The sequence below is a fragment of the Trachinotus anak genome, unplaced genomic scaffold (genome assembly GCF_046630095.1).
Source record: "Trachinotus anak isolate AG129_WGS33_773 ecotype Australia unplaced genomic scaffold, CSIRO_AGI_Tana_v1 ptg000012l, whole genome shotgun sequence".
Taxonomy (NCBI): Eukaryota; Metazoa; Chordata; class Actinopteri; order Carangiformes; family Carangidae; genus Trachinotus; species Trachinotus anak.
Window position 1 is genome coordinate 832611 of NW_027273863.1, and position 18800 is coordinate 851410.

The 18800-nt window shown below is 40.7% G+C and overlaps 1 protein-coding gene across 1 annotated transcript in view; it reads left to right on the forward strand.

Annotated features, from left to right (window-relative positions):
- The window catches only part of tox (thymocyte selection-associated high mobility group box), a 42722-nt gene extending 28541 nt beyond the window's left edge, over window positions 1-14181 (forward strand). The window contains exons 5-10 of the mRNA XM_071491960.1: window positions 1554-1799; window positions 4359-4595; window positions 5298-5378; window positions 5523-6020; window positions 11946-12106; window positions 13201-14181. Of these exons, the coding sequence (XP_071348061.1) occupies window positions 1554-1799; window positions 4359-4595; window positions 5298-5378; window positions 5523-6020; window positions 11946-12106; window positions 13201-13237 (1260 nt within the window). The 3' untranslated portion in view covers window positions 13238-14181. The remainder of the gene's footprint in view (window positions 1-1553; window positions 1800-4358; window positions 4596-5297; window positions 5379-5522; window positions 6021-11945; window positions 12107-13200) is intronic.
- Window positions 14182-18800: the final 4619 nt, after the last annotated feature.

Genomic DNA, 18800 nt, shown 5'->3' on the forward strand with positions numbered 1-18800 from the left:
TAGTCATGTTTCTGGTCACAAGTAATACGCATTCTCCTCCTAAGGTGGTTTTGCCCTCCACCAGTTCGCATGGAAAATTCCTGGCTCTTTAGCTGCTTAAATGCCCCACTATGCTCCCCAGCTATAGCTGCTGGGGAGGTATAGTATATATATATACAGTGGTTTACCTGAGCTGTTCTGCTTAGAACAGTATGACAGCACAATTGCGAGCCACAAAAACCAATGCACTGAAAGATACTAAAACTCTGTTGAGCTGAGAGGAGCTGCAGAGCTGTGTGATAATTCTCTATGGTTTCAACATTAGCAACTACTTTCACATTACATGTAATCTTTTGATCAATTGTTAATATACAAGTATTTATTAGAGCAGCTTTAAAAAAGAAATTAGCTAGACAGAGCAAGCAGGTTTTTCTAACATATGTGGACTTCATTCATGTTTTGAAACATTTTGGGTAACGAGGTACAATCATACTAAAAAGTGCAGAAATACAAGACAGTAGACAATTTTCACTATATGTTACTAAATTCTTTTACATTCCAGGTCTGCCTTTGATTAAGGCAACAGTTTCATTTTTATTAAGTTTAACTTTTTGAAGAGTCTGCCTTATCGCCTTAATCACAAAAGAATTGTGTTATTTATATGCATTTTAAAAGTTATCCACTGGTTTAGGAACTCAAAACAAAACAGGCAAGAATGGCACACAGATGGAACAATACTTGTGTACTGTGCAGCACGGCGTGGATGTGAGGAAACATGGCTGTACATCACAACAAAAGAGTACTGCACGGCACACCCTTTACCACACTTCTCCTCAACTTTGGTGTAACGTTCACAGCAACGCTCTATAAAAGGACAAATGTGAATCAAAAATAACACGGTATATACTCCAAAACAAATGCTATGTGCCCCATAACAGTAATAAAACAATGCATAGAGAGCAATATGTGGAAAACAACAATCACTCTGATGTTTTCATTGGCCTGCAGTTATTGACAGAATCTGTCTGAGAAGGATCAAGGTAAATATTATATAAACGAGGTGTCTACGTGCAATTTTTGTGTCATTCTTAACTTAGTGGAAATCATACTTGTGTAGTTTAGAGGTGTAGGATGTCATAATCAGCAGATTACAGAAAATAAAGAAAGAGTGAAGCTTAACATTAGTCAGGCAAGGCTGTTGAAATCAGGAGAGAACACAACTCATCAAGAGGAAACGACAAGTGTTCAGCTCAGAGCCTGATCACCCAGTGGGAGGACAAGCTACATGTTTTCTACCACAAAATCACAAAAAAAAAGCTTTAGCGTATACCCAATAGAGGCCCAGAAGAAGTTCTGTTTTATTTCACATAGTTTTCTTTTTGGAGGGGAGATTACCGCTTTTATTTAAAAAAAAGTTGTTTTATCATAATCTACAAAAATGAATGGCAACAAACTGAATGATTTTGTCACACTGATATAAATCAGACAGGCAGGAATGTTGAGTAGATGTTGGTTGAACACCATCAGGTCATCAAAATCATTAACTGTCATGATCACTTCTTGTCTTTGTGCAGATGCAGCAGATGGTGAACTCTGATTCTCGGTTTACCAGCAGCCAACAGCCAATTGAAGCAGCTCTTGGACCCAGGAGCCAATCAGGCTTGAGTCAGCAAAGTCAGTTGTCTACCATCAAGCAGTCTCAGCTAGGGCTGAGTGGTAACTCAACTACCCATAATTCTCCTTCACCCCCTGAAAGTAAATCAGCCACACCATCTCCCTCCAGTTCAGCACATGAAGATGAGAATGATGATGGACTCAGGGTAAAACACACACACACACACACACACACACACACACACACACACACACCAGAACAGGACACAAATGGCTGTTACAGCTCAGCGAGATATGACTCAGTTACTCATAGAAACAGGAGATACAGTGTGTGTGGGTGTGGGTGCGTGTTTGTGTGTATGGACAGTGAAGAGTTGTTATTTTAATGTTATGTGTCATATTACACCCATTCTCCCTGCATATCAACTAGATGGAAATCAGCTCTCTGACTGTTTGGTCTCTCACACTGAAACACAACCACTCTGCACCGAACTGAGGGCTGGGAAATGAAACCATTACCGTCCTGTTGAACACTAGACTCAGTTGTCAGTTTAGTAGGAGCACCTATCTAAAACTAATGCAGTCTATCCCAACACTCCTGTAATAACTCTTTCCTTCATGAAGATCTCAATGCTCAGTTTTGTTGAAACTGTTCAAGAGGTGTTGATTTAACTGTATGATCATTTTGGTCATCTGATCTATAATCATTCTGTCTATAATCCAGTGCAGTTCAACAGCAGCACAAATCGCAGCCTCCGGAGTGATGGCACAGTCAATCTGGACAGTTTCAACAAGGATTTATTGCAGAGCTCCTGTATTAGACTGCGTGAGTTTTAGCTACGCGGTCCAAATACAGTGACAACTGAGTGCATTTACCAGCTTTATCATTCTCAGTGGCTGTGTATTGAACAATGAGTTGTATAAGGGCAACATTATAAGCCAGTATACAAGTAATAGTGGCTTTAGGAAGAAAAGGATACAGGAAACACAATAAAGATTGGTTGTACCTTTACAACACATTCCTACATGTCTAAGCAGTGGCTGTTTATGCAATGTTGCCCAACATGTTGTATTAGTTAGCTTATGCTAGCCACTAGCCTTTAGTAAACATAAGCAAAGTATACATGTATATTAGGCAAGGAAAGTTTATTTGTATAGCTCCTTGAAAACATGGTTAATCTAAGGGCTTTGTGTAAGGCAGAGAAATACAGAAGAGCAACATTTAAGGACACAGTGAAGTGTGAAATAAATGTAAAGATTACAAATGATATAAGATACACATAGACAAGGGAAATACAGTTACAGTGCAGTAATAAGTTACCCTAAATTTAATAAAGGAAAAAATAAATCAATCAATTTAGGCTCATTTAAAAGCCCTCAAACCATATTTTATCACATTTAATCAGCTTCTTCCTCTTGATGATGTGCTCCTACATGAGCACACAATTCTCTGCCAAAGTTAGAACACTGTTAGTTATTTAACCCCGCATTTTTGTTTTTCTTTCTGTTCTCCTCACTGGCTGGTTGAGGTTATGTCAGATAGTTTTCAATCAAAATCCAAGGGCAGTTGTTGGGTAGATGCTTGTTAGAGGTGGATACCCAACCCCAGCCTGCCCGGGACCCAGTGGGTCCGGGTGGGTTCGGACAAAAATTTAGAAATGATGTTCGGATTCAGGTCAGATTCGTTCATGTCACTGACATCAGCAATACTATCCAACAAGGTCTAGTCCACACTGGAACTCCATGTTACTGTTAGGGGGTAACAAGGTCAAGTCCTTGCAGTATTATAGAGAGAAGACCAGGGACAGCTTCATATACTTTTGATTATTGATATAGTGAAAATAGTAATACTAATACCCATAGGTGGTAATAATAATTAATGATAAATAATTAATAATAAGAGAAAGTACAAAATCAGTGACATGAAGTAGTATGCTATAAAATTACATGGCTGTAAAACATGAGTGGGTGGTGCCTGGCTATAGGGATACAGTACACTGTAAAAATGGTGGATAATATATTAGAGCTACATTATTCCTATAATAAGGGTGAAAATCAGGAGACTGTGCACGTCCCAGTCTACCAGAACATGGATATCAAACTGATGTCAAAGTCAGAGTAACGGAGGAGTTACACTTTAATTGTTCTCTTGTTTATGGACAAATGTCACACTTCTGCTTGTTTAGCCGACCTGCTGTGCATTGACTTGAGGGATTTAATTGGAATTAATTAGTAATTAAGTGTACCAGTTGTACATGTGACATTTCTGTAATTAGTATCAAATTATTTTGTCCGTTGGAGAAACATCCTGTTAAATTGTGAGGAAATGTACAAACTTGAAATAAAATAAAGTATTACCAGCTGCCGTGCTACTTTTGCTGTGGTGTCATAGAGACACTGTGTGGAGGATTTTTAAGCACTCAGGTGGGGAGTTTCCCCGTGGTTCATCTCTGTGGTTAACTTATACAGTAGCTTGACATCAAACAAGAACAGTTGAGGTCACATGGCAGTGATGTGAGAGTCATCAAAGACACAAACTGAGGCCTGAACTGCTAAAATACCAATACAATTACTCCTAAAAGAATCGTACAGTTTTTATGTCTCTGCATTATGTTTTGTGGTTGTCTGTTTTGTGACCTCGCAAAAAACGTTTTCTTTTTTTCCCATTACCCAGTTTAGTTTTTTCTTTTTTAATTATACATTTTTGCAACAAAACTTAACTCCTAAATCTAACAATGTCCTATTCAACTGCCTTCTTCTTTCAGCATGCTAGTGGAGCAGAGAAGCGGCCAGCAATAGTAGATATCTCCAAGAAACCGAAAACACCAAAGAAGAAGAAGCGAAAGGACCCCAATGAGCCAGTGAAACCAGTGTCTGCCTATGCCTTGTTCTTCAGGGACACCCAAGCCAACATTAAGGCCCAGAACCCTAACGCCACCTTCGGGGAGGTGTCAAAGATTGTGGCCTCCATGTGGGACGGTCTGGGAGAGGAACAGAAACAGGTAGATCCTCTTTTACCTTTCTGCTAGCTAATCGCTGTTGTTGATCATATTGTCCTAATTCAATATAAATATTGCATCTATTTACTGAATAAAGTTGACAAAATATAATAAATGGTTATGAAATGAAATCCATCATCAACACCTAATAATTCAGCAGAAAAGTGGTGCGATGTAAATGTAAATTTGTCTGAGTAGCAAGTTTCTTGCCGATCTTTATGGTAATTATGCAGCTGTATCAACATTAATGTGGTAATAACTCACAGATGTTCAAAGGTGATACAAAAATACACAAAAATCATGTTTGTTTAGGAAAATATTATTGTCAGAAGTTTAAGAAGTTTAGTTAGTTCTAGCACACTAGAAGCACAGCTGTAAGGATGGTAATATCAGTCAGAGCAGTACTTTGATCCAGACTAAAATAGCTTGAAAACTGTACTGGATGAAATTCCACAAAACTTTGGTGCAGATGATAAGTTTTAATGACCTTGGTGATCCCTCAAGTTCCCAGGTCAATTTTTCAATTTGACCAATACTTGGAAAAATTTGGTGGTTTAAGACCAAATACATAAACCTCTTGACTAACCCTAACACTAATGAGGTACTGCCAGTTAAATACATTAGTAGAAGTTGTTTTTTCAGATGGTGTGAACTGTGATAAAGGGTGATAACTCATAACTTTTGTCAATAAATAAAATGTTTCAGGTATACAAGAAGAGGACAGAGACGGCTAAAAAAGAGTATCTGAAACAACTGGCTGCCTACAGAGCCAGCCTGGTCTCACAGGTACACACACACACACACACACACACACACACACACACACACACACTGACAGTTGAGCTTACAGCTGTTAAACTGATGCCTTAAAGGGTTAAACAGGTCAGTCTGCAAACTGATTCTCTGTCTCCACTTTTTCTTGTTCTCCAGAGTTACAATGACCCATCTGAAATGAAGCTGCCCCACTCCTCCTCCTCGTCTTCCTCTTCCTCATCTCCCTCAATGTTTACGCCCAAACCTTCAGTCTACCCTGGTCACCCAGGCCAGCACCCTCCCTCCAGTTCACTTGCCCACCCTCTCCCTCTCCCTCCCCCTCAGCACCCAGGCATGTACATGTCGTACCCTCACCCATCCCATCCTTCCCATGCCTCAAGCCCTGGCCTCGCCCCGCACCTGTCTCCTCCTCACACCCAGATCCACCCCCACCTCCAGCCTCTGTCCTCCAGAGGGACCATGCCGCGGCCCAGCATCCCCCACCAGGGAGGTCTATCCCTCAGCAGCGTGGTGGGAACATCCACCCTTCCTCTCCAGGTCCCCCCTCCTCTGCATAGCCAGACACACCTGGGAGGACTCCACAGTCCGCACCATCAGCACCAGCAGCTCAGTGGACACTCACTGGGAATGACACACTCCCCTGCCATCACACAGGTCAGTCACTTTTCAGTTAAACCTGAAATCCTAAATTCTGCTGACGTGATTTGGATCAAACTTGCTACCACAATTATAGTGGTTGTCAAACACGACATGACAGGAAACGTGGTGCATACATCGAGCCCTCCTTACTCTCAAACTTTTAAGAAAAGAATTACCGTATTTTCCGGACTATAAGGCGCACTTAAAAGCCTTTAATTTTCTCAAAAAACCACAGTGCGCCTTATAATCCGGAGCGCCTTATATATGGATTAATTCTGGTTGTGCTTACTGACCTCGAAGTGATTGTGTGTGGTACACGGCGCTCACGGCGCTCTGTCAAAATGTTTTAGTACGACTTTGTTAAACTACAAAGCCGCACCGCTTGCAGCATCACGGCTATCGTAGTCAGGAGCGTCGCGGAGTAATACATACTGTGCTTCACCATAATATTACAGTGTGTGTGTATAAGGACCTATAAGGAGTTATTGTGAATACGAAAACTGAACAATGTTGTGAGTTATTGTGAACGCGTTTAATAAAGTTTGACTTATCTGACTGTCTTGTTTCGCTTAATGCGCCTTATAGTCCGGTGCGCTTTATATATGAAAAAAGTTCGAAAATAGACCATTCATTGACAGTGCGCCTTATAATCCAGTGCCCCCTATAGTGCGGAAAATACGGTAAGCGATGTTATATTTTACAGCATTTTGAGTTCCTGCCATGACGTTTTAGTTTACCATCTTCAGGAGGAGCAAGGAGGAAAAACCTTAAATTGTTTGTCTTTTTCATCTTTATGTGCACCTTAAGGTTGCTTGGGTCAATCCTCTTGAAATGTTAAGTACTTCATAAACTGGTGGTTCCTGGTTCTGTGGCTTCTTGACTTGGACCTTACAGCGAAGGCCTAACAGGCTGATACGATGATAGCATCACAACGGGGGAAGATAATTTTTACTCTGTAGAACTACATAGTAATTACATACCATGCACAATGTTCTGATCTTAATCCTCTACTACTTTTGCAGTTAGTAATGAGTACACTACAGCTTCATAATAATAAGAAATGATGCAATTCACCTTTTCATGTCAGTAAAACTGTGTCTTTCGAATTTTAATCGTTTTTAAGTTTTTTGGTTCTAATCCCTCTGGAACTGTTAGTGTCTCCACCATTTTTTTTATTTTTTTATTCTCTCTCTTACAGTTGTAAATGGCACTTCCATTTCCTTGTGCAGAAAATGGAATTGTGCAGCTCCTGTTTTTACCCTCTATCAGAACGCTGATATTTTAGCTGTCTCTTTAAGGCCCCCCTCCCTCTGGCCCAGTCTGCTGCCGAGCTGTCGCTGCATCATTTATTTTTACTGCAAAATGTGGCTCATGATATACATGTACAACTGCATTCAGCTCTGCGCCCATCAGTGCACCTGTCTACTCCACTCGTTAACTGTTAGCCATTAGCCTGCACGCTCCGGCCAAAACACCAGTGCTACCTAACGCTGTGGAGACGGCCCAAATGGTGAGGTCCTTGCTCTTCAACACAACAAAACTTTCTGTCTTTCACTTCCAGTTACAAACTCCAGTGTGTTTACACTGTCTTACCCTCCTACATATCTAGTCCTTGTAGCTTGAGACTAACAATATTACAAACACCATCAAACTGTTTACTCTGGAGTTGCATTACAGTTACAGGACAAGCTAGCTCAGTTTCAAATGAACTAATATTACAAGCACGCCATGTTCTGTGCACAGTTTTACACAGGGCTAGAGGCACCAGGCCAGGATGAATGCACTTTTCATTGCTGGTTTCCAGCAACACAACCACTCTCTCCTGCTTCATTCTGATCTCAACAGCTCACCTGGTAATAAGCAGGCAGTGAGGGGGTGGAGATATGCTCATTTTTAGCTTGATGAGTTTTGGGTATCCATTCGACGTAGAAACCGGACTTATTGTCAGGGAGCCAGAGGAATGGCAGTGACTTCATATTTTCACTGTTTTTATTTTACACCTCTCACTTCAGAGAAAATCTTGTGGGACCTGTCGTCGGGGCCTGTTTCAGGCAGCATACTCCTCCCTGCCTGTTGCCATTTTCAAAATCCCCTTCGCTATGGGAAACAACCCGGAAAATTTGAATTGTGCAATCACGCAGTCGACTTACATCTATTATATGCTGTTTTTTGTGGCGTTTCTTTTGCAGGGAATTAGCCATTTAAATCTGATAACGACAATGCTTGCTTGCCCACATGCAAATGTTTCTCCAATACAAATTCCCTACTGAGACTATTTTGTGGGGGCACTGTTGCTGCATCCTGGTCTTAGCACTGCCCAGAACATTTTTTCAGGGATCAGTCTGACAATTCTCCAGCACTGACACAGTGCTGTGAAGAGGGACTCAAAAAATACAAAACACAACCACAACCCATTTTCATGATGTAGAACCTTTAAGTATGGAATTGGAACAACTGTTTCATCTGCACTCTTCAGTTTGCACTTTCCTCTATGTCTCATCAAAAACACTTTCTTACATACACTCTCAGAATGACCTCGAGGTAACGCACTTATTTTAGAAGCTGCACAGAGATGGATGAATGTATCAGCTGAGGAGACAAAACACACACACACAGTGGAGATGAGATGGATGCTGGAGTTGGAGGACACGCGTCCACATTTCCTTGCAGACCTGAGTTCTTGATAGAACTAATATAAATAAAACTGATGTGGTTGGAAATAAATCCAGTCCATCCCACATAAATAATCTTAATTATTATCTGGATATCTTGACCTCTGGTGGTGGATTAGTTGACTTAAAAATAGATGTAGTATAACAGGTGTTCTCAAAGCCCGGACTCTAATCCAGATCCCGACCGAACGTTAAGTCAATCCGGACCCTGCCCACACGTTTCATTAGGATGCATTGGTACGATACAATGAAGTGTATGTTTACTACATTCAAAAAATGTTTTATTCTTATCAATAAATTGTTCATTTTGTAAAATATAACATCTTTTAGATTTTTACGGCGATCCTGGCCTGAGATTAAGATGTAACCGTGGCAACGTTGACAGGCGGCGCACGTATGACGCAGCGCTGCTCTGTATTGTGACTGTCTCAGGGCAACTGTAACTTTTACCTCAATCATTTTGATGCTACAGTGTCTTGTTTTGATGCACTTTAAGTTCAGTTTGTTTCATATGTTTACTCTTGTTTTGTTGAAGTATGAAAAGTAATTAATTAAATCAAGGTGAAATTTCTTATAAAACTACAGAGCACATGACGCTTCACTGTTAAAGTTAGAGCAGCGCAGGTTCAAGGGGATTTGCTTTTTGCTAGTTGTTCCTGACCTTTGACCTTATCTAGAAATCAGATTTGGAGCTTTAATATCAAGTCTGAGAACCCCTGTAGTATAAGATACAGATGTAGAAATACTTTGGTCAAGTTCAGTAAACCTCTTATGGAAAACCAATATTTAATCACAGACATCAATTTTGTATTGAATGTCTGTCAGACCTGTGGTCTGTTTGTCTCTCTATCTATCTGTCTCTCATGTGACACTGTCAATCAGTCAGTCAGCCCCTCTGTCTCTTCACTGTCCTCTGGGAGTTAGTATGTTCATCGTTAATCAACACAGGAGGAAGAGGAAGACAAGTGGCTGTAAAACAGATTATAAACATGAACTTGTTCTCAGTCCGGTGTGAGACAGTGTGATAGTCTGAACATTTCCTCCAAATAGTCAAAGGGCTCCCCCCACTAAATCTCACTTCCCATTTTATCCCTCTTTTTATAGTGCACTTTTAAATCTCACTCTCCCATAATCCCCTTTCTCTCTCCTCCATTTTGCATATTCTTAGCAAAAAAGTGAAAAAGACAACCAAAAAAAAAGAAAAAGAAAAAGTGAAGAAAGAAAAGAGAGGACACAGTGACAGAGCTCCAAACTTTTTCTCTGAGTGAAGAGTGGGAAATGATGGGGGAAGGGAGAGAGAGAGAGAGAGAAAGAGAGAGAGAGAGACAAAAGAGGCAGATGGGGTCTTTGTGAGGGAGAGAAGGAGAAGAATTTGCTAAACAATGGATGAATAGGTGAGGTAGAGGGGGAGAGGGGGAGGCGAAGCAGTAGAACCCAACCACCTGCTGTCCTCCTCTTTCAGTCACAACACTCAGATTAACTTCTCTTTCAGGCTCGCTCTCTCTCTCTCTCTCTCTCTCGCTCTCTCTCCCTCTCCCTCTCTCTCTCTCTCTATCTCTCTCTCTTCCTCCCTCTCTCTCTATCTCTCTCTCTTCCTCTCTCTCTCTCTCTCTCTCTCACTCTCTCTCTCTCTATCTCTCTCTCTCTATCTCTCTCTCTTCCTCTCTCTCTCTCTTTCTCTCTTCCTCTCTCTCTATCTCTCTCTCTTCCTCTCTCTCTCTCTCTCTCTCTTTCTCTCTTCTTCTCTCTTTCTCTCTATCTCTCTCTCTTCCTCTCTCTCTCTCTCTCTCTCCCCTCCATACCTCTCACCCCTGCACTTTTTTTCACTGCACTCGCTCCTTTTCCCCTTTTTCCGTCTCTTAAGGTCTGAGACATGCTCACCTACTATTCCCTCTTCTCCTCCTTCTCTTCCCCTGCTTCCTCCTCTCCTTTTACCTTTTCATCTTTACTTCTCCTCAGCATCCCTCCTCCCTCCCTCCCTCCCTCCTGGCAATTACTCTGTAATTACCTGCGACTGCTCTGTTTCCTTTCCACTTCAGCTGGATTCATGTCTTCATCCATATCCCCATTAATCAGAAATCATTTAGCTAAAGCAGTGCTGCAGGTTGTCCTGCCTATAGACTCATTCACATCATAGGAGGTGTATTTACCACAGCTTACATCTAAGCACATGCAATAACACTGTCATGCATGTAGAATGTTTCCCTTCTGCTTCTGTCTTAGTTCTTACTTTGAAAGTCTCACACATTTTGGTAAATTGGCACCATTAGTTTGCCCAATCAGCTGTTAGCAGTCGTTGTTTGCGACGTACCTGTGGATATGCAGACAGCTATTACTGGATTACTTTGATAATGAAGAAAAGAAAGGTGGTGATTCTCAATTTGCTGGCAATCATAGAAAACAAAAGCATCTTTTTGTTTTCTATGATTTCCAAGTGGGCTCCTTGAAAAGTGGAAGTGACACTAAAAGTATCTAAAACAAGATGAGGTCAAATCCTAGTATTATAGCTGCACAGCGTATGGTCAGTGTGGACATAGTTGAAAACTGCTGTGGAGTCGCTGTAAACAGTTGACATAATTGACATTTCTCTCCTTCTCTCTGTGCTCACATATACAGTATTAATAAACAGCCGAATTCACAATAAAGCTGCTCTCATTTACAAGTTTTTTCTGTTTGAAAGTATGAAAAAGTGATTTATTTAATGCAGGCTTGTATTAGAGGAAGGTCGAATCCAATTCTGATTCTCTCAACTGTGATCAGTCAGTCAGTCACAGACATTTGTGATGGTGGAGCTGGCCCTGATATGACCAAATATGTCTAGCGTGCCTTTTTTCTGTGGAGATTTGACTCTCTTATTGTTTAAAAACAAGGAAAACAGCACGTATGTCCAGGCGGCCTCTCCAGGGAGACGCTCACAGTGCTGCACTTGGTTGTTCACATTAAAACTGCTGAGAGTGTTGAAGCAAATCAGTGAGACAAACTACAAAAGTAACTTCTGGTTATTTTAGAATATCAACATGCATCTGCCCCCTGGAGAGGCGCGAGCCACAGTTTGAAAAGCTTGGATCTAAATCCGAATTTTGTCCGGTTTGCTGCATCTCTCTGGAGTAGTGTCATCCCTCTGATATCACACATCACTGTGTGTCAGAAACTGGAAACATTATTTGTTTGGATTTTCACAGCACAGCTCATGTCATTCAGTCTTTCCTCAGCGTGTTGACACAGTCTGCACACAGGCGGTTTACATCTCTGTGTGTTTTCATTCCAGGGATACCTGCCCTCCCTCCAGTCTGACTACCAGCCAATAGGAGGAGGCATGCTTAATGGTGGAGCGGTGATGTCATCATCGGTGGACTACCACCAGATGGGCCGACACACACCAAATCACAACTCCTCTTTGGACTGGAGCACTGATTACCATGGCAATGGGTAGGTATTGGTCTTTGAGGATTTCAGGTTTTTAAAGAATAACTTAATCTGAAAATGCTGTTGACCTCCAATAGTTAAACTTCTCTCCTTGTTGCTGCGGTGACACACAGGGGTACTTGAAACCTTTAATCAGAAAGTGCAGGAAAAAAATATATATATTATTTTTGAAAGAGTCCTCTTTCAGAAATATCTCCAGCCAGTTTATTTGGTACACCTGACTACAACTAATGCAGCCTAATACAATGCTAAAATCATTTCACTCACTCTTCTCCCTCCTCGGTGTACACTCAATTTCAATTTTTCCTTTTTTAATAAATTTGCAAAAAAAATTCCAAAATTCTGCTTTTGCTTCATCAACACGGGGGATTGAGTGTAAGACTGATGAGAGGGACGTTCATCAATATCCCCTGAAGCCTAACCCTAGGCTAACTTCAAGTCAGCAGTTGAACCGGCTCAGAACAACAGTTTTTGGTGAAGGAAGAAAGTTTGATGGCACAAGCGCTGCTTTCAGTTTCAGCTGGTAAGAGAGGCTTTGGGTCATTTGAGTAAAATGAGTTATTAACAGCTGATACGGATGTTGGAACAAGAGTTCAGTTCCAGCAGGGGAGAGATGGAGGAACACTGGAGAACATTTATGACAGATCTGTGAGGGAAGTGAAGGAAGTTAAAATATTTGGTATTTTTACAACTTCAAATTTCTACACTAAATTTCGTTTAGTGTTTCCTCCTGAATTCTGTTTGGGTGGAGCAGCCGCTGACACTGCACCAAGTGAACGGAGCACAATGTCCACATGTTGGACGTGTCCTGTTCGATTTTAGATTAAATTCCAGTTTAAATTTGCTTGCTAGCATGTCAGAAACAAAGCCTTTGTTACTTAACAAAATATGCATTATTTTGTGTTAACTTTGTTGTGTATGACAAAGTGAGTAGCCCCCAGACGCCTCATCCAGCTACACCCCTGCCTGTGTGGAAATGGGTCAAAACGTCTCATTCAGTTCAGTTAACTGCTTTCTGTTTGTGTAGAATGTACCAAGCCTGCAACTTACTCCACCTCATATTGTTTCTCCATCTTTATCCTCCTCTCCTCTTCCAGAGGTGCTCAGAGAGACAAACCTCTGTATCTGAGCTAATCTCAGGACGCCTCAACCAAGCCCTCGAATCGCCACGCCATGGAAACCTCCAGCCTCACCTCGACATGAACGCAGGCCAACCTTAACCCAAGGGGGGACCACCACCCAAGAGACCACCTAAACCTGAGCTTAACTTGAGTTCAACACACAAACAAAATCCCGAGCAGCTGAATAATGGAACATTTCTGTGCACTAACACCCTGTCTCCTCTGAGGGACAACAGGACAGTGTTACAAACTGAGAAGAACATCTGTTATTGACTTTATATTTATCTGATCATTTACTGCCATCTGAATTGAAAATGTGTACACCAGCGAGGAGCAGGTAATGTTGCTGTGAACCATGTCGATAGATGTATATACTCCGAAAGGGATATTCTGTCCAATTTCCAATAAGCCCTAAAAATGTCATATGTACTTTCTCATTTTGTAAAACGGTGTTTACCATAATTTTCCAAAAGAGCAAGTGTAAATTCCTGTAACATACGTTTGTGAGCTGTCATTTTTTTTTTTTCCTTTTTCTTTGACCTCATCCCACACAAACGAAGGGTTAATAACCAAACACAACAGATCTTTTCCCTCCTGGCTCTTAAATTATGTCAGTCTCAGCCTTGGATTTGATGCAGTGTGGACGGAGGTCCAACACACTGTGTGCGGAGACATAACAAACATGATTCTGACAGCGACGATGACTGAGTTCACACTGCTTCATTCAGCTAAAGACAAATACAAGAAAGAGGTGGAACAGCAGCACCTGAAGCTGCTTGTTTGAGCCTCTTTCACCAGGCAGTGACTGAATAACTGCGCGTGATTAAAGAAACGTTGATTGTTCTCTCACAGTGAGGCTCAGATCTGCAGGATAGAAATGTATTTTAGTCCTTGAATTAATGAAATGTCAAACAATTCTTTGTTCAAAAAAAAAAGAAAAAAAAGAAACAAAAATACTCCTGTGTAGAATGACAGCTCCTCCTCATGGCATATGTCTGTTGATAATAATAATAATAATGATGATTTGGATCCAAACTGTGAGTGTGTGAAGTGTTAATGAGAAAGTGTTTGATTGGGTTGCATGGTCTCTTTTGTTATCTCTGTTTCTCTGTGCTGAGAGACTATTTAAGAAACTATAACTATTGCTGGGTTGGCTATGTTTTAATGTTGTTTTTAATTCATTCAAGTTTTGTTTTAGTGTTTATGATGATGATGATGATGAGAGACATATCTCTTGCTCTGTATCTCTTTGTATTACCGTGTTTTTTTTGGCAGATGAAAGGACTCTTGGACTTCAGCGACCATGAAGATTTTTTTATTTTTAGATTCTAATAATGTGTTTGAGAATAAAGACGGTGCTGCGTTGATACGCAGTCAGTACTTGAAAACCTGCCTCTTTGATGTTGTTTATTTTGGAACATTTTGTGACAGCTGCTTTAATTAACTGCACATGATAATCTACACCTTTACCACTGCTGTGACACTTTGTGAGTGTGTCTTGCTCCTTGCATTTATGCAGAGTAGGTGAGCTGTAAAAAAAAACAGATGCCTTTGAAGTCTTGGAAAATATGTATCTTTAAACACTGATCATATGTTGTAAAAAAATATATTTTCACAGTGGTTCCCAATCCAGTTTTTAGCCATGTGGCTTTACTTCACATGGCTAATGTTAATGACAGTCAGTCACTCCACCACTTTGGTCCAGACTCAAACACCTTTGGATTTAATATATATATTTGTACCATTGTATAAAGACTCCAGATTAAGAATCCTACTGACCCTGGTGATGCTTGATGATTGAACTTTGGCAGCAGCAATGATGTTCTCTCTGGCTGTGTGAACTCTGGAGCATCTTTCCCTCAATTCTGACCAGTCTCCCTGTCCCTGATGCTGAGAAGCACCTTTATGGCATGATGCTGCCACCACCATGCTTCACCCTGGAGATGGCATTAGCCAGGTGATAAGCAGTGCCTAACACAGTGTTTGATGTTGTGTCCAAAGAGCTTTTTTTTTTTGTCTCATCAGAGCAGAGAATCTTTTTCCTCACACTTTCAGATTCCTTTGAATGCTATTTGGAAAAGTGTATGCCTTTTATACAAAGTGGTTTCTGTATAGCCGCTCTGCCATTATGGCCTGATTGATGCTGAGATGGTCGTGCATGCAGCAGGATCTCCCATCTCTGCAGAGGACTTTTGAAACTCTGTTGGAGTGACTGTTGGGTTCTTAGTAACCACTGATGGAGGCCCTTCTTGCCTGGTTACCCAGTTTGGCCAAACAGCCAACTCTAGGAAACTTATTCCATTTGGCCACTGTGCCCCTGGCAACACTTTAGCTTTAGGATTTATAATCTTGCCCTGATCTTTGCTTTGCCATGGTTTTATTATGGAGGTCTGGATCTTATAGCTTTACACAGGTGTGTGCCTGTGTCCAGTCAATTCAGTTTGCCAGAGGTGGACTCCAATCAAATCCTACATGCATCTTAGGTCTAAGAAAACAAGATGCACCTGAACACAACTTTGAGTGTCACAGCAATGTGTCTGAACTCTTTTGAGAATGATACTATAAATAATAATTTTAATACATTTGCAAAAAACAAACAAACAAACAAAAAATTAAAAACATGTTTTCACTTTGTCGTTACGGGTTGTTGAGTGGACAAAAACAGTCGTTTTGTCCTTTTATCTACAACAGAATGAAGTCTGATGGGGGCTGAATGCTTTCTGGAGCCATTGTTGGCATTGTTATTTTCAGCATGATTGCATGCAGACATCAGTATTTAGCTCAGAGTGTCACTGTGCCGATGGGCGGCCCGACAGAGGAGCTAGCATGGCTGTGGAATCTTCGTTTTGATCGTGGCTCAAAAACAGCTTCACGTTTCCAGCCTACATTGTGAATGAATGAATGATGTTTTCAATGTGGATAATAACAGTATAATGATTCCTGTGTTATTAATTAAAATGGATTGTTTGTTCATAATTGTAAGTTGTATGAAGATCTGACCACATTTTAGGACAAATTTAAACATATATAGAGGTAATTCCACAAGGTTGGAACAAATCTGTGCTGTGAATGGAGTTGCTCAGACCCTCAGAGTACTGTATGATCACAAAACCGGCCTTTGAGAGGCTTCTCGCATCTTGCAGCTCATTGTTCTGGTTCACTCTCGCAGCTCTAATCATTGTCATTTCCAGCAGCAGCTGTTTTCTATGAAAACACTCTGATAAACCCATAGTCCACTAGCTGTCCAGCACCAAACAGCAGGCAGACAAAGTTAGCAACTGTATGGTGAAAGTAGTGGAGTTGTTGTAGACCAAAAACAGATCTAAAAGGAGAGTTAATATTGGACATTCATCAGGTGGCCAGAAACACAAGTCCAAACCAGTGATGGTGGCTCTGTGTCTGCTGGATGTGTAAGTAGACAGCTGTTGTAGCCATAGCAACTTAAAAGCCAGAATATGTCAAACATATGAACTTAACTTAACTTAACTTAACTTAACTTATTACTGAGTTTTCTTCCCAAGTGATTAAAAACCTGATTATTTTGTCTTTATCTGGGTCAAATACAGGTCCCAACCTTTACATTCGTTTCATGTACAAAGACATTTAGATCTGTGACTCCAATATAATATTACATGAGTGATACAAATACACTGCTAATTTTGGTGGAAAAATGGTAAAAAAAAAAAGGAAAATTATACCCTTTTCACACCAAGTGAATATAAAGGTTTAAAACGGTTTTTGTGTTTACATCAATGTCAACTGGAGCTGTAGCCGATAGATACCTGTGTCTCCTGCAGTTAGCTGTGTGTGAATGCCGATTGAACCCTTCTCCATCGTCCACAAAAGCCCGATGTTAGCGGGTCTTTGCAGGTTTTTTGACCAGTGAAGGGGCTTCAGTTTAATTTGGCAAGTGGCAGCTGGCTGAAGGTTCAGGCACACTCTCTCAAATGATGGTCAATAAATATCAGTGTAACTGTTATCTTTCTTTATTACTAATAATAAGATTCAAAGCCATTGTGAAGCATGTTGTATTGCAGTAATCCTCAACACGACGGTCTGATCAACATGAGCTTGTAGGTCTATATGATTCATTTCCAACTCAGCCGGAGGTGAGGGGTTACTAATGGTTTATGTTTATTTCCATTTTTAAGAGACCACCAGGCATTTCTTCTCTTGCATTCTGCATTTGCATTTCACACACACATTCCTTGGGACACAGTTACAGTGCATTAGTGCTAACATTACAAGGTGCAGGTTGGCAAGATTAATCAGTTAGTAGTATTGCCTTTGTTTTTATTATTGCTTCTACATATATCTTCTCTACCAGGAAGAGTTCCATAATTTTTCTAGGTGGATCTATTTCCAACAATCAGTCTTGTGCTGATTATCACTACAATCAGTAATTCAACATAATCCTGAACTGTTCACCAAAACCTCAACTCCACAAGATATGAAGGTTTTCGGAAGAAGATGATACCATATGTCAGAAAGTGGTTTGATTGTGTTTTATCTACATTTTTGCACATTTCAGTCTGCCTGTTAAAAAAAAAAAAAAGAAATTGGTTTAGGATTTTTACACAGCCCACAGTTCTGTGGGGCAGATCATGTATTTCCTCACAAAGAGCCCCTCTCATTTTATCACCATGGATCCACAGCTGCTTCTCTTTGCGTCAGCAGGTACACACTGCCCCCTGATGGCAACAGTAGGGAGCTGCATTTACTTTGTCCTTTACTTAAAGGATACTAAGGAATTCAACACAGTTCACAACAGAACTTCAGAGCAGCAGTGCACTGGGATTTTGGGGTGATGTAGGTCACTTCAAATCAATTTTTTCCTATTTGAATATCACACAATGATAAAACTCTTTGTGAATAGATATGTTTTAGAGAAAGGATGCATTACTATTTAACTGAAAAGGTGACATGATGTCAGTCAAAATGTACACACATGATTTTGTTGTTTAATAGCAAACAACAAAATCAAATGTCAGGAGGATAAGCAACTAGAGGGGAAATAAGAGACAAAGCTTAAGTTGAATAAAATCAAGTAAGAAACTTTCTCTTTTCTCTTTTGTGTGCACTTTCTTACTAAACGGCCCCTCGGCTCTTGGTGTTAGTGAGGACTCTGGGAGCAGCAACTGGATAAGCTGCTGCTGCTGCTGTCTTTGGGGCCCTTTGTAAAAAGGCCTGGCTGAAGAACTATCTGTAGTGCATCCGGTGCAGTTAAAAACATCTTTTATAAAAGCTTGCAGTCAGTGTGTAAAGGCAACAGGTAGTAGACCTGAGGTTGAAAAATTTCTTCTTTTAGGGGGTAAAAATGTGCCAAATCAGCTTGGAGTAGTCTAATGTGGGACACAGGTGACACAGCCACTTTGCCTGAGATGAAGTTACACACGATTTGTCTTATCCTCAGAATTTTATCTGTGAAAAAAGATGCAGAGTCATTGCGTGACTTGGTGGATAACAGATGGAATGATGCTGAGGGGTTTGTCAGTCTGTTAATAACAGGTACGTGCATTATTACTGTTTCTATTAATGATCTCAGAGAAGAAGTTCTGGCTTGCTCCAGGTCATAG